Raw genomic sequence first — 16,978 nt, 5'->3', positions numbered from 1 at the left:
ATATGTAAACTTGAAATTTGAAGTGATTTCTAATGACTGTCAATTAATTATTACATTGTTATATATGTGGAATAAAAGGCAGTAAAAATTACGTCACTATGACGTCATTATTATCTACAAAGAAATGAAATTTGGTGTATTACATGAAAAACTCGTATTTCATGTAGATGGCTATTTTAATTTTTAATTCAAATAAAACATCACAGATTTAATAAATAACTTTATCGAATAATAACGAATAACCATGGATATCCATGCGAATAACGAAAATTGTGCTTAATAAAAAATTAAATTGATTTAATTAGCTATATTCACTTTTAATTTGTAAACTTCATCCAATAAGTAACATTCGACTTTACACTCGTTAAGAGCTGTTACGTAACAGTCGTTAAAGAAGTTTCATGTAAAATTAGTGATTTTGTGTAATTAGTGAAATGTCATCCGTCAGTAAGAGTTTAATGGGGGTGGTGTGCTTAGTTACTGGAGCCTCACGTGGTATTGGTAAAGGTACGCTTAATTTTTTACGTAACCTTTTGTATTTTTTAAGATTGATTTTTTTTATTTTGTTTGAAAATTTTGTTATTTAAATATGTTATAAACTCTTCTGAAAAACAAGCAATCTCCAATCGAATAAATAATTAATAAATAAATAATTTTCAGGGATAGCCTTACAGTTAGGGGAGGCTGGGGCCACAGTTTACATAACCGGCCGAAAAGCGACGAAGACAGATGAAAATCAGAAAAGTCCACTGGAGGAGACGGCCATGGAGGTAGAGAAACGAGGTGGAACCTGTTTTCCGGTGGTCTGCGATCATAAGGATGATTTCCAAGTAGATGCACTGTTTGAGAAGATTAAAAAGGAGCAAAATGGTCGATTGGATGTTCTAGTTAATTGCGCTTTCTCCGCATTCAAATACATCAATGAGTTAGTTATTAACTTCACTCTTTCTTTATTATCATTGTTATTATTATTTATTAGTAATTAGTAATATTATTATCATGATTCTAGTTAATTATTATTATATTTATATTCCAATCATCCTATGCATGTATATGTTGTATATATATATATATATATATATATATATATATATATATATTGTATCAGTAACATGGGCAAGCCATTTTGGGAGTTGGACCCCTCTGAATCATGGGATGAAGTAAACAGGGTGGCTCTAAGAAACTATTATCGGTTTGTATCATTGGCTTGTTGTTTTAAAATTAACCAATGAAATTGTCTTTACTCGAAACCAGCCAACTAATCATATCACTGAATTTTAAAACCCAATTTCAAATGAACAAATCAGGTGCTCAAGCCTGGCTGCTCGTTTAATGGTACCAAGGAAAACTGGTTTAATAGTTAACATATCTTCAGCAGGGGGGATGTTCTACTTTCACAATGTCCCATATGGGGTTAGGTCATTTATTATTATATTTTTGATAATTCTGTTAAAATTGGATCGTAATATGTCATTATTACATCATAATTTTAAGTGCTAGCAAATTGTACTGTTTGTGTTTTATTCTGTCTGTGTTTATTTATTGATTTAACTGTTGGTGTATAATTATCTTTTTTGAAATAGACCAATCTCATTATTTCTTTTCATCATCGACCAATCAGATCAGTTGTATTAAAACCACTATTTCAAATTCAACCAATCGTTTATACTGGCTCAAAATAAGCCACTTTTCCTGACCAATCAAACCACATTGCTCTTACTAAAAGTTTCACCAATCAAATCACAACTATCAAAAGTTCCACCAATCAAACGACAACAGGTAGGCAAAGAGGGCTGTGATAGAATGGCTGCAGATTGTTCTGTCGAATTGAAGCCACATAATGTTGCATTTGTCAGTATTTGGCCTTGCCCCGTTATGACTGAGGTATCTTTCTGTCTGCCTGTCTGTTTGTCTGTTTTTGTCTGTCTGTTTCACTGTTAATATTAATTATCCGTAATGTTCTTGCAATATTAACACTTTTTAAATCATTATTTTTCATATTTTTTCAAATAATTTCGCGATAACTAACGAATTTTCTTTCAAAAAGTCAGTGAAGGAAACACTCGACTCGACAGAGCAGTCATTCCTGCGCGATAAGATCCTGGAAATCACAACGCAAGACAGATACGAGAGCCAGGAATTTACTGGAATGGGAATAGCTCGCTTAGCTTCCGATCCCAAGGTTAGGCGTCGTATGGGAAACAGAGGCTATCCTTGTTTAGTTGTTGGTGGTTATATGGATACGGTTCATTTTCCATTGGATACGGTTCATTTTCGTTTGTTCATTAACTAAATTCTATTCAGGATGTTTACTGGTGTTTTTATTACCAGTTTGATTTTTGTAGAATGATTCATTTACTTATATTACGTACTCTGTGGTGTTGTATTGTATCTGTATTTTATTGGATTTTAAGATTCATATAACGCTCATCTTAAGCATATTTCAATGTCGCTAATTTTCAATCACTAATCTAATGGCTTACCATCAGAGAGCTAGCTATTGTTTAATTCATTTGAACAGGCTATATCAGTTACTGGAAAAGTTTTGCTATCCATCGACCTAGCAAAGAAATACGGATATAAGGATAGGAATGGCAAGATGCCCCTCGATTATAGATCCATTTCCGATCTGATGTCGGCCAAACATCCGTACGTTGCTAAGGTCATTCCGGGTTTTGTGAGAGTCCCAAAGTGGATGTTTGCCATGCCCGGGAATAAGTTTTGATGGGTGAGGGTAGAGGTCAAAGTTCATGACCTTTATTTGCTTGTTTCTATCTTATTTATAATCGTCGATTTTTGTTTCTTTGTCGTGCTTCGCGACATTGTTTACGTCATCATGGACATTTCTATAACCACAATTTTAATCGTTAATTATGTGACGTCATTAGCTCACCGCCCTCACTGTCGTTATCATTCGTGTGTATATTAGGTCATCCTCATCACGTGACCATCACCTTTGTTGACGTCATCACTTTTATTTTTATTATTATTTGTATTTGTTTTTTTTAGTTTTAGTGCGAACTGAAATGAATAAAACGCATGTTTTGTAAAAATGTTAATGTACGATAAATACACACATGCACACGCACGCGCATACATACAAACGCACGCACACGCACGAACACATACACGCACACTTACACACACACAATTGTTTTTATCTCTACACAGTGATTTCGAGCCATTTGGTTGTCAAATTTGAAGAATGTGATATTTCTATCTAGAATGTCTCTATTAATCTGTAAATTGTCATAATTATTATTTATTTAGTAATCATGTTGTAAAATTATGATTCTTTGTTTTGTTATCTATAATTTGTCATTGCCATCATAAAAATAATCACCCTATCATCATCATCGTCATCACCATTAACAACTTCATCATATTCACCATGGCCACTAACATTAACCATTATAACCATACCATCATCACCATCATATTAACCATTATAACCACACCACCATCACCATTATAACCACCAACATCACTGTCATAATGGACATTCCAGAGACATTCTCTTTGAAGTTTATTCATTTATTTTAAAAAGATATCCTGCAAAAAAAACGTAAAAAAGAAGAGAAATATGAAAAAAAACACTATATAAATTCGATAATTGTGTCGGAAATATAGAAATTATATTAACGAATTCCATTAAATCTAATTAGTTATTAATTAATTGGTTAATTGTTCAAGCGGATTATATGCGGTTTCGCGTCTTACTTAACTACAAAAGACTTAACGCGAAAAATCGGTACGTCCAACCGATACTTTATGTTCTGTCTCGTCTCGTAATGTTTCGTTATGTTTTTCTACGTCAATTATACGGCTAAAAACAAATGTATGATATAAATTCATGTGTAAAAATCAATTAAGTTAATGATGAAATCCATGATGATGACGATGACGATTATAGCAAGAGTAGTAACATTGATGATGATGATGATGTAGATGACGATAGCGATCTTGATAATGATACTACTACTGATTATGAAGATGGACAAGATATTAGAAAAAAAAATAAGTACCATAAACCGTTACAACCACATTTCGTCCTTTACCGTAATAATGTTAATAGAAAATTATATATATATATATATATATAAATGTTATATAAATAACAAAATATAAAGAGTTTACTTTACAATTGCACTGTGTTTAGTATATATTGAAAGTACTATATATGAATATATATATACTTGTGTGTGTGTGTGTATGTGTGTTTCTGTCTGTCTGTCAGTGTATCTCACTAAGAGTAGATAATAAATCACATACATATATCATGATTGGCAAATTATATATATATATATATATATATATATATATATATATATATATATATTTAAAAATGAGCACACGCAATGAAATATATATATATATATATTTGTATGTGTTTGTATGTGTGGTGTAAATATATTCCATTATATAACATTAAATTCATAACACAGTAAGTAATCAAAAACAGATTGAAACCAGTACAAAGATAGGGTAAATACTTAGTTACATACCTATGTACACATGCACAAATACACGCACACGTACAAACACACACGCACACGTACAAACACACACGCACACACACTAACACGCACATATTGAAAATGCAATTTAAAAGTGGCTTAATCTTAATACCAAGCTAGAAATGACAAAAAATGAAATAAAGTATGGGGGAAGCTTGCGTATATATGTATATGATAGAGAAGATGAAAGAGAGATAGAGATAGGAAAAGAAAGAAAGAGAAAGAATAAGAGAGAGTGAGAGAGAAAGAAAGAGTGTGAGAAAGAGAGAGAAGAGGAAGAAGAAGAAGAAGTAAAACGAATAAAAACTAGAGAAGATATATATATATATATATATATATATATATATATATATAAGATGGTGCAAAAGTAAAAAAAAATTAAACATAATCAACATAAACATACATAATCGATATATATTCTCTATTTACAATCATGTTAATATAATTTATGAATCTATAAAGGAAATCACAATGATGAAATTATATAAACGAATTCAACTTTCAGATGATAACGTAAACTAGATAGAAATATAAGTCTACATTAAAAACACACACATTTCATCTCTCTCTCTCTCTCTTTCTCTCTCTCTTTCTCTCTCTCCTCTCTCTCTCTCTCTCTCTCTCTCTCTCTCTCTCTCTCTCTCTCTCTCTCTCTCTCTCTTTGACCTCCTCCACCTCCTTTATATATTATTATAAACCCAAATTACAACAATGACAACCTATCTAAATAGTTATTTTAGAAAAATATTTCCAAATAAATTCGATAAAACCAAAAAAAAAAAAATTTAAATTTGTATGAAATATTTGATGCCAATGAATCCTACGTATAAAAGTTTACAAATTTATATTTGAGTATGAAATGATCAGACTCCCCTATCATCAATCCAACCATTACAACTCTCGTTCGTGAAATTGATATGCGATAATAACCACGATAATAATTATGATAATAATAACAAATTATGATAATATATTTATATATATATGTATATATTAATATATATTTATAATAAAATAAATATCTGGTACAAATTTTTTTTAGTGACATACAAAATCAGTAAAAATTCAGTAAAAATAAATGAAATCATATTGACGACTGACAAGCATATTTTATATATATATAAATATTTATTTATTTATATTATAATTATTCTTAAACAACTGCTGCACACACACACACGCACACACACACACACGCACGCACAAACAATCAAACAAACACACACACAGAGGTTTGGCGAAATAGCGACAAACATCACACGCCAAACCATCCTACCTACCTACCTACCTACCCAACTAACTACATTTCTAACTAGTAACAACATGAAGAGCAGCATGAAATATAAATATAAAAATTGAAGTTAAATAAACTTATAATTAGAAAAACTTTGCAGTTTATAATATGAAAAATCTCTCTGTCTTTCTCTATCTCTTCATCTATCTCTTTCTCTCTTTCATTCGCAAATTTAAAATGGCATTGTTACATTCATAAGCTGAATAAACTTGATGAAGAAAAATAGTTGATGGTTACTGGTCAGTCAGTTTGGTGCATAAATAAGGTGAAAAAATTAACTGGAAATCAAAACATTTTTTAACAAACAAATAAACATTTTTAATACATTTGAAATGTGGGAACGATTTACCTAAATTTAAATAAGAAAACAAACACAAACGAATGAACGAGCGAACGAACGAGCGAACGAACGAACGCTCATAACTGTTATTATAAAATTATAAAGATAAAAACTTAATGATATCTCATATACATTGAATAACTAAAAACCAGCTATTAATAAACCATCATACACACATATGTATAATCTATGTAATATATAATCTAGTTAATAGGATTTGTATTTAATTTATAATTAATTTGTCTAAACTATAATTTAAAAAATACGGTTTTAACGAACATCAGCATACAACTACGTAATTACCAAACTTTATCATGAAAATATGGATTAATCGAAGTTTAACCGATACAAATACGTATAAATTGAGCGTTTCAAGCAAGGATATATATATATATATATATATATATATATATATATATCAAGATCTTTTGTATTTCAATTTCAATCAAAACAAAATTGAAATAAGATTAATTTCTTAAAAAATTATAGAAAAATAAAAATGAAATGTAAAATAATGATTAAATAACATGCATATGTTTAAATGTGATCGTATGAGACATGAGGATGATGATGATGATGACCTCCCTACACAATATGATGACGATGATGATGACGATGACGATGATGACGACGATGGTGATGAAAATCACGATAACTACAATGGGACACATAATTAAGGAGAGGTTGAAACGATTTTTAGAAGTTGTATGACAAAACACACACGAACGAACGAATGGAACTTCTATAAAATCCATTAAAAAAATAAATATCACCCTTAACCCCACGCAATTCAAACAAAGGGGCGCATCAGGGCCAATCCACACCCTTCAAAAAAACTTTCAAGTTGAAACTCATTCACTATTTATACATGTTATTTCGTGTTTTTCTCCCACCGTTTCAAAATGTTTCTCTACATATCATTCAGTAATTAAAACTAGGGATACACTTGGGCGGGCTAGCTTTCCCCCCCCCCCCAAAAAAAATATATTCACCATTTAAACGGAGGTATGCTTTTGGGTCTGTCGGCTCCTTCTTTGACGAGGGGCTTGTGGAATTCCCTGCCGGGCCTCGAGTGAATTTGGACCCAGCAATTTTCGCAGTAGTACTGTAGACAGGCCACGTTAGCGCAATAGTATGGGGCGGACTTACCGGCGCTTTTTTGACCTTGACATTCGTCGCAGAGCTGGTCGTCCAGTACGTAGGGTTTGACCTCGACCTTCGCGTGTATGAGGGAAATAATTTTTTGTCGAGATTATGTCCATTTGTTAGTTCTTATAGGTGTAGTCGATTGATATGAAAGATTTGAAATATAGTGATTAACTTTTAAAAACTTGCGAAACAGCTAATCTCACCCTCTTATCAATATCCCCGAATTGCAGTTGTACAAAACGTGCACTGATGGCAGAAATGTAACTTTGCTGGGTGCTGAAGGAAACCCTCCCGGCCCCCTTCGGATATTTCAGTTCTGGGTCGGTGTCGATGCCAGCGTAACAGACGTTTCCGTAAAGTTGGTCCATTGCTATGGCGAGTTCAGCTGGGAGAGATTATTAAAAATTACTTTTAATCTTAATTCAATCAATCTATCAACCATCAACCATCAAACTAATCAACAAACTAGCCAACCAACAAACCAACCAGCCAGCCAGCCAGCCAACCAACCATCCAACCAACCAACCAACCAACCAACCAATCAACCAACCAACCAACCAACCAACCAACCAGCCAACCAACCAACCAGCTTTTAATGGTCTAGGAACGCCACCTACAAAGACAGTTTTTCTGAGATCCAGTGGCTGTGAGGCGTCCATCAAGAAGTCAGAATCTATCAGTGACCACGGTCTGATCTGCACCTACAATATAATATAATTATAAATATTATGACTATAATTATAATAATTATGATGATAATTGTAGAAATATTAATAATAATGATGATGGTGGGGATGATACTGAAGATGGTAATAGCACTTATGATAAATAGCAGTTAAAAACAAAATCACAATATATAACAATTATTGAGCTTAAACTCATAATAATATAAATTTTTGTTATAATTATTATTGTAACTATAATTATAACCATAATTATTATTTTTGTAATGAATGATGATGGTAGCAATAAATTTAGCGAAAATATCGATATAATATAAAATGAAATAGTCAGTAGTGATAATGATGATGCTAGTTTATTGAAAAATATTATCAAGAGCTAATCGATATATGAACAGATGTAGCACGTTTGTTTATTCATTCATTCGTTCATTCATTCATTCGTTCATTCATTCATTCGTTCGTTCGTTCGTTTGTTCGTTTGTTCGTTCGTTCGTTCATTCATTCGTTCATTCATTCATTCATTCTTTCCTCCATTCATTCATTCCTCCATTCATTCATTCCTCCATTCATTCATTCATTCATCCATTAACTCTATCCTTAATTCATTCTTTTATTTTCTCATTCATTCACTCATTTATTCAGCTGTTCATTCATTCAATCGCAATTCGTTTTTATAACTTAATTATAAAAAATAAATAAATTCGACCCACATATCAACCGACTAGCCAACCAGCCAGCCAACCAACTAAGCTAGCCAACCAGCCAACCAGCTAGCTAATCAACCAGCCAACCATCTAGCTAACCAACCAGCCAACCAACTAAGCTAGCCAATCGACCAGTCAGCCAATCAGAAACTGACCCTTCTGACGGGTTTATCTTTAGTGGAGGTACTAGGGATGCACCAGTAAAACTTGCCGTCGTCCTCTTGGCAGGCCTCCATTAACTTCTGCACCGACATCTCGTCTTGGAATAGCAAGAAGCAGTACCCTAAAAAATTAATAATAATAATAATAAATTTAATTATGTTTTTATTATTATTATTTTTGTTATTTTTATTTTTCACAGCAAGAGCCAAAATAATTGGATGAGAACTAAGAGAGTTAGAAAGAATTGAAGGAATAAAAATGAAAAAACTTTTGCATGGAAAGAGATAAAGAAAGAGAGAGAAAGAAAGAGAGAGAAAGAAAGAGAGAGAAAGAAAGAGAGAGAAAGAAAGAGAGAGAGAAGGGGAGAAAAATTGTGAATACCTTTTGGCGGGAAACTCGTTTTTGTTTCGGCTTTGTGCGGCCAGTCAACGATTAACGGTCCGAATTGTCTGAACGATGCCGTTATATCATCTGTCGTTGGGTTGGTTGGTTTTGTTGTTCATTCGTTCATTCATTAATTCATTAATTCATTCACTCATTCATTCATTCACACATTCATTCATTCATTCCTTCATTTTCCACTCACTCATTCATTCATTTTTTATTCATTCAATCTTCCTTTCATTCCCTCACTCGTTCGTTCATTCCTTCTCATTTCAGAGAAGACTAGAACATTTAATCAATCCTCCCCCCCATTCAGCATATTCAAGGAGCCATTGATTTCTTAACAACAAGCATACCGATACGAAGGCACGAAAACGCTCGGCTTGAAAGCAAAAACATGTTTAATAATGTGTACGTGCGTGCGTTAAATATTTATAATAATAATGAGAAGAATAATAATAGAAACAACAACAATAATAATAATATTAATATTGGGAACGGATCTTTTATTTTTCATCAAATGCGTAAAGTCAATAATTAATTAATTAATTAATAGAGAAATTGTCATGATTAAAATAAAATAAAATTAAAATAAAATCATAATCATCGTAGTTAGTCATAGTTAATAATAATAATAATATTAATAATAAAAAGCAGTTAAGTGATCGTTGTATGTAGATGCATTTTAAAAATGCTAATGATATGCAAGGTAGTTACGTAAAAATTCTTCAAACTTTGGGACAGGAAAAAAAATATTTAAAAAAAAATAAAAATAAATAAAATAATAACTCAAGGTAAAGGTTAGAAGGAAGGTATGGGAATAAATCTTAATTACGTAAGCATTTCAAGTGATAGATAGTCTTGAATTAAACAAACAATAGGAGTAGTGTCGTGGTAGAATCTCTGCCAGTTGTGTCAAAGTCCGTCGGTTCAACCAACAGAATGTTTGTCAGTTTTGTAAAAAAATAAGGAAAATAATTCATTCGTTCATTCATTCATTCGTTGGTTCGTTTGTTCGTTCGTTCGTTCGTTCATTCATTCATTCATTCGTCCATTCATTTCTCCATCACACCACTCACTTTCATCGCTATCCGGCGGTAGACCACCCACAAAAACTTTCCTTGAAAAACTTTCAATATGCCCCCCGTTGGCGAACCCTGAAATGGGGTAGTTGGTCAGCCCGGAGAGCAAGGAGTTATTCAACAGGTGGCTGGCCATTGGGTTCGGATTATCTGACATTTTTATTAAATTGAACAGTTAGCAGAAGAAAATGTCACACTCGTTTATACAGAGTTTAAAAAAATTCATGTTAGGAAAAACAAATGAATGAATGAATGAATGAATGAATGAATGAATGAATGAATGAATGAATGAATGAATGAATGAATGAATGAATGAATGAATGAACGAACAAATGATTGAATGACTGACTGACTGAATGAATGAAGGAGTTAACAAATGAATGAATGAATGAATTAATTAATTAATCAATTAACCTTTAATAAGTTCGCACAAGTAAAGCCTAGCCAATCTCTCTTGATCAACTAACGGCACATTGTTTAGGGTGAAATGACGATTCAACAACTCCTGAAATAAAATAAGTAGAATGAAATAATTAAACGAACGAATGAATGAACGAACGAATGAATGAGTAGATGAGTGAGTGAGTGAGTGAGTGAGTGAGTGAGTGAGTGAGTGAGTGAGTGAGTGAGTGAGTGAGTGAGTGAGTGAGTGAGTGAGTGAGTGGAAGAATGACTGAATGATACCATGATCATATGACATATGATATTAAAGTAATGACTCTGGATACTAACTTCACTACAATATTATAGTTTATAAGAAGTCAATTTCATTTTTCAAGGTAACGAAATGGAAAATAAATGGTTTTGTTGCATCCAAGGGTTTAAAAATATGACTAGATGCACGATATTTTTTATGTGAACAGCAAGTTATTTCTATTTAAACAGCTCCTAAAAAACATAATTTACACAAAACACTGATATATATCTATGACTGTGGATACATATCATTATATATCTTAACAGAGACATACTTCTTTCTCAAAATCTCGTAAAAAATTGAATGTTTCTTAGCATTTTCATAAAAGAAATACAAATTTTTCATAAAATTTTTTAAAGAAATTTTTTTTATAAAATTTCTCTTCAAAACTGACTCTGCAGTTCGATCCAGCCAGCTGAAGATCGAAAAAGTTATTATTCAGCTGCTGTTTAGCTAAGCTATTTTGTTGCTTCAGCCTTAAAATGAGAGCTTCTGATAGCTGGCTGTTGCTAGCTATACTGGCCATATCGTATGCATCAATGTAGTTGGGTAATTTAAAGTTGTCGTAAATGTTGTTGTTGGCCGTGGAGGTGTTGTTGTTGTTTAGTTCAAGAGGCGTGTCGTTGTAGAAGATGTTGTTGAAATCTGTGTCAGGTTTTTTGTTGTTGTTGAGCAATGTCCCTATGTTGTTGCAGTTGTTGTTTTTTCTTAATGATTTCAAGAAGGATTTTACCTCCTCAGATTTCGGACTGGTTGCTATGTGTTGCTGAAAGTTGTTGTTGTTGTTGTTGTTGTTGATGATGCTGTTGTTGTTGATGTTGTTGTTGTTGTTGTTAATGTGAGTAGATGGATTGAATCTGAAGTTGGGATGGTTGAGAAAAAATGGAAGGTCTTGAGGTGAAAGGTCATAAGGTGAGGGTAAAAACTGTTGCTGCTGAAGGGGTGAGGGTAGCAGATTTGTAAACTGATTCAAGTGCTTCTGATGATGTGGCTGCTGTGTCTGCTGCTGCTGCTGTGGTTGACCCTCATTCATGTGGTCATTCTGCAATATTGATGAAAAATAGTTCCTCGGCTGAGTCGGTTGTTGCTGAATGTGGAAAGATTGATGCGGTTGATGCTGTGACAGTGGGCTAAGAGGTGTAGTGGTCGGTGTCGCTCTGTTGAACAGTAAGTGCCTGGTATCTGCCAGTATGTCTCTACCCTCATCTGCAATTGGCGAATGAAACTTACCCTTCATATTTCCATTCAGGCTCATCGATTCGAATCTCTCTTTCAGGCCATGATCATCATTGTGATAGAATGATGAATGCGAGGCATTCCCATTGCACTCCTGACCATCCAAACAGTTTGAGAACTTGAATAGTGGCATGTTTATCTCGGCCAGTGACAGGCTGTTGGGTTTGGCAATCGTAGCAGCTGGTTCCGTGTGTGAAGCTGACATTGTTGCGGCCGTTGTTTCCGAGGCGTTACTAGCTGAAGTTTTTTGCAGAGTTGCAGTCAAAGTTGATGATGTTTCTGCCATTTTCGCTGTTCAATTCTTTCAAGTAGTTGTGTTTCAGTGAACTGTCACAAAATAAAAATTCAAACGCGAAGAGTTATCTTGAGTTGACTGTTGTTCTGCTACTGAGACACCAAGCAATATGTTACAAAACAATGCACTCTGCTACAGTAGATGGTGTGTCGTAAGATTTGTCAACAGTTTCAACTGATTACTGAGAATCACTGGCTTACATGCTTTTGAATAATTGAAAATATAAATAATCGCCCGAACTAATTAACGTCTGTCAGTTTAATATTACGTTATCAGTTGAATTAAACAAACTGGCGAAGAACAAAATTAATTTAATAGCTTAAGAAGAAATGAATTATTAACCATCAGTAGTAGTAGTAGTAGTAGTAGTAGTAGTAGTAGTAGTAGTAGTAGTAGCAAGCACTGTGTACGTACGTATGTACTTGTAACGCAGTACTGTTGCGCTGTTGTTTAACTGTTGACGTGTGTTAACTAACTAACTAACTAATGTAAAAATCATGAATCCTGGACCTTGATCGCTACGAAGACGACTTTAATAAACATCTGTTTGCCACTCTATTGTATGTATTGCTATGTCATACATTCATACAAAACATATATACATACATATGTATATATATATATATATAGATGTATATTTGTATATATTGCATACGTGTGTATGTGTACCTTATTTATCTCTATAGTACAGTCAATATAGGATATGTATCAAGTGTATCTATGTTATCTGTATCTGTTTGTATCATGTGTGTATTAAATATCTATTTGTATATCTAGTTTTCTATATATCTATCTACCTCCTCGCTCTTCTGAACAGCTGTTCGATTTAAAACGTGCGTGTGTGACACGTACACAATTATGCAGACGTAATGTTATGAAAATGGCCCAATATTTGTATATATGTATGTTTGTGTTTGTATGTGTGTTTGTGTGTGTGTGTGTGTGTGTGTGTATATTTATGTGTATGTATATGTTTAAGTCTGTTTGTCTACATTAAAATGTTTGAATCTATGTTTATGTATGTGTATGTTATTGTATATGCGTTAGGTATTTTTGTATGTGTATATTTTTGTGTTTGTATGACTTTTTGTATATGTATGTGGGAGTGTATGAGTGTATTATATATGCATGCACGTGCATTTATTCTATTGTAGATATTGTATCTACTAATAGATATTGTATCATGTAGATGATGTATAATAATATAGGTATTGTATCATTATTATTATTAGAACATTTTGTGTAGTGCTGGTCTTCAGTAAACTAAAATGAACCTTTCTTTGAAACGAAACATTGATCGAAACTTTTATATGCAAACACATTCTATACACACACACATACACACATATACATACTTGTTCGATTGTCCGACATATACATACATAGATACATACATACATACATACATACATACATGCATACATGCATGCATACATACATACATACATACATACATACATACATACATACATACATACACATACACACACATACACACGCAAACATATATTTGTATCTGGCAGCTGTGCATGTGTCCACAACTAAAAATAAATACACAAACGCGTGGGCGGATTCTTGCCTGGCCAATGTCCATCTTAATATAAAATTTGAGGTACCTCTAAATGTATATTTACCAATGCTTTTCATTGAAGAATAACTAGATTTAACGCATCATAAACTCTCATTTCATTTTCTACCTAACTCGTCAAACGTTCAAGTAAGTTTTTTTAATATAATTTCTAACACATATGAATATATTGTATATACATTTATATTTATAGTATTGATATGTTTCTATGTGTATATCTAGTATATACATTTACATTTATAGTATTGATATGTTTCTATGTGTATATAGTATAGATATATATCTATATATCTATCTGTATATATATATATATTTATGTATATGGTGTGTAGATATATATATAGAGTTTAGATTGCTTACATGCACATATGCCATTGCTTCTATATTTAGATGCCTTGAGAGAAATTTCGCCATATGCTGCTGACGTAGAAACTTTGCTTAAAAGTGAATTCTGATAATAACTGTCCACACAAGGTATAATCTATTGCACAGACACACACACCACACACACACACACTCACACTCTCACACACACCACACATATACACACCCACACACCACACACGCAAATTTTAGATGTATGTAAAGGTATGTACATACGTAACGAAATGGAATTGAGCTTTACTAACTTGATTGCTATAATTTTAAATTCCAATATTCAAACTTAAACATTTTAATTCATAATTCTATTATCTGTTTATATAGATTTTTTCTCTCATAGCCACAACTAAAATAGCCACACTTTGACAGATTCTCCTAAGACCCTCTTAGAATCCACACGGCATCATTCATATGCATCAGCAGGTTTCAGCAGCCAAGTAGCATGCAGAATCTATGTTTCAATGTAATTTTATAAATGTTAGATAAATTTTTAAGGAACTTAATTATCTAAAATTATTTTTGATGATTATACGTACATGAAAGAAATTTCACTGATTTTTTTTTTAATTTTCTATCAGAACGTTTTAAAAACTTTTTACTCTGAAGATGTCGGGACGCTTAGTGAAAATCCCAAATAAGGAATGTTAACAACAACTCGATGTAGTAACTGTTCAGTCGAATCTAGATATTGTATACCAAAACTTCGGGATTTCCATCACCAAATTGTACATTTTTACGCTCATGAGATTGAATACTTCAGGAATCTGGTAAAAGACTACCGGCATAATTCACTATCTCAAAACCGCGTTCACAAAAATAATCGACTTGTAGTGCTTAGTCCATAATGATAATTATCAGAGTCTACAAACCAAAAATGATAAAAATTTTTGTCTAAAAACTGAGTTTTACTGACTTTTAATAAATGCACTGCTCTCAACGAAGTGCCATCCATCCCTGATGACCTCTAGATCCACCACTGAGAATGAATGAATGAATGAACGAACGAATGAACAAACGAATGAATGAATGGATGAATGAATGAATGAATGAATGAGCAAACGAATGAATGAATGCATGCATGAATGAATGAAGCGTAAATAAAGTTAGCATGAAACAGAAATGAAATGCATGGTGGATTCGATATTTCAGACACAGGCACGACTTGCAAACACCGTAATGTATTTCTCCTGGATCTCACCTGAACAACACACAAAATAAAAATTTTGTTTTCTGTGTTTCTTTCTATAATTAATAAAAAATATTTCAATTTAAAAAATTTTATTCAAATATTAACCTCAATTCAACACATATATACATATACACATTCATATACCAACGTAGGTTAAATTCAGGCATACAAAGAAATCATATACACACACGTACATATGCAATTACACACACAAATGAACATTTGTTGACACACGCACATACAGACACACACGCACACAAACAAACAAACCGCCAACAATACAAACATGCAATCCTACAAACCAACGCTCAAACACGAAAAGATACAAAACATACATACAATTAATTCGTTAGTAAATAATGATGAAGTCGGAGCATGACAGATGTTCGCGTTTGGGAATAAACAGGCGGTATCAGTTATAAAGTTCAATTATTCTTTCTCTCTTTTTTCTTTTTTTTTTCTTTTTCGTTTCCTCTTTCTATCTCTCAATCTTTCTATACATACAGTATACATTTAAACAAACAGATGTGTACACTACATGCTCACGTGCAAACGCAGATATACACACACACAGAGACACACACACAGAGACACACATACACGTACCTACACACACTCACACGCACCTACAAACTGCTGATTAATTATTAATTATACTACTTCCGTTCTGTCTGCATCAAGCGAACAAACATTTCGACATTTTAAGCCAAGCACATTCTCGTCACGCATCAGCTTGATTGATGCACTGAGACGAACAAGCAGACAAATAAGTAGACAGTCAGACAGACAGACAGACAAATATGTAGACAGTCAGACAGATAGACAGACAAATATGTAGACAGTCAGACAGACACCAAAGTAGACAGAGAGATAGAAGAACATACACGAAGCTAAACAAAGGGAAATACAAGTGATCAAATGTATAAACAACCAAATAGGCAAATAATTAGACAAACAAACAAACTAAACATAAAGACATATCCAATTCGAAAGACCAACAAGCTTCAATTAAGATAGATAATCAGACAGATAGATGAACAAACAAACAAACACAAACAAACAAACAAACAAACAATTAGAGACAATTGAATAATTTAAGAGGTGTAGAGTTAAAGGGATGGATTGGCTGAATGTTAAGTAGTGGGGTGAAAAGATAAAAAAAAACCTAAAAGCAGAAACAAGGGAAGAAAGAAAGAAAGATGGAGTGATAGTTAAGAAGACAAATAGCCAAGTAAAAATTCTGTCGGCAGGTAAGCAGATTGACAAATTAGAACATG

The 16,978-nt window shown here is 32.8% G+C and overlaps 2 protein-coding genes across 2 annotated transcripts; one reads left to right on the top strand and one right to left on the bottom strand.

Moving 5' to 3' along the window:
• Positions 1-279: 279 nt before the first annotated feature.
• Positions 280-2,725, top strand: HELRODRAFT_187061 (hypothetical protein; the record flags this gene model as incomplete). The annotated part of the gene is made up of 7 exons (XM_009019964.1): positions 280-507; positions 661-925; positions 1,109-1,192; positions 1,308-1,413; positions 1,780-1,884; positions 2,048-2,182; positions 2,522-2,725. The coding sequence occupies exons 1-7, from the start codon at positions 435-437 to the stop codon at positions 2,723-2,725; spliced, it is 972 nt and encodes a 323-aa protein (XP_009018212.1). The 5' UTR covers positions 280-434.
• A 4,414-nt stretch (positions 2,726-7,139) lies between these two features.
• HELRODRAFT_79994 (hypothetical protein) lies at positions 7,140-10,451 on the bottom strand (the record flags this gene model as incomplete). Its single annotated transcript, XM_009019963.1, has 6 exons — positions 7,140-7,367; positions 7,504-7,685; positions 7,887-8,001; positions 8,852-8,970; positions 9,231-9,320; positions 10,313-10,451. The coding sequence occupies 6 exons, from the start codon at positions 10,449-10,451 to the stop codon at positions 7,140-7,142; spliced, it is 873 nt and encodes a 290-aa protein (XP_009018211.1).
• Between the last annotated feature and the right edge of the window lie 6,527 nt (positions 10,452-16,978).

The sequence above is a fragment of the Helobdella robusta genome (genome assembly GCF_000326865.2).
Source record: "Helobdella robusta unplaced genomic scaffold HELROscaffold_26, whole genome shotgun sequence".
Taxonomy (NCBI): domain Eukaryota; kingdom Metazoa; phylum Annelida; class Clitellata; order Rhynchobdellida; family Glossiphoniidae; genus Helobdella; species Helobdella robusta.
The sequence above is the reverse complement of the archived record's forward strand: the minus strand, read 5'-3'. Positions and strand labels throughout refer to the sequence as shown.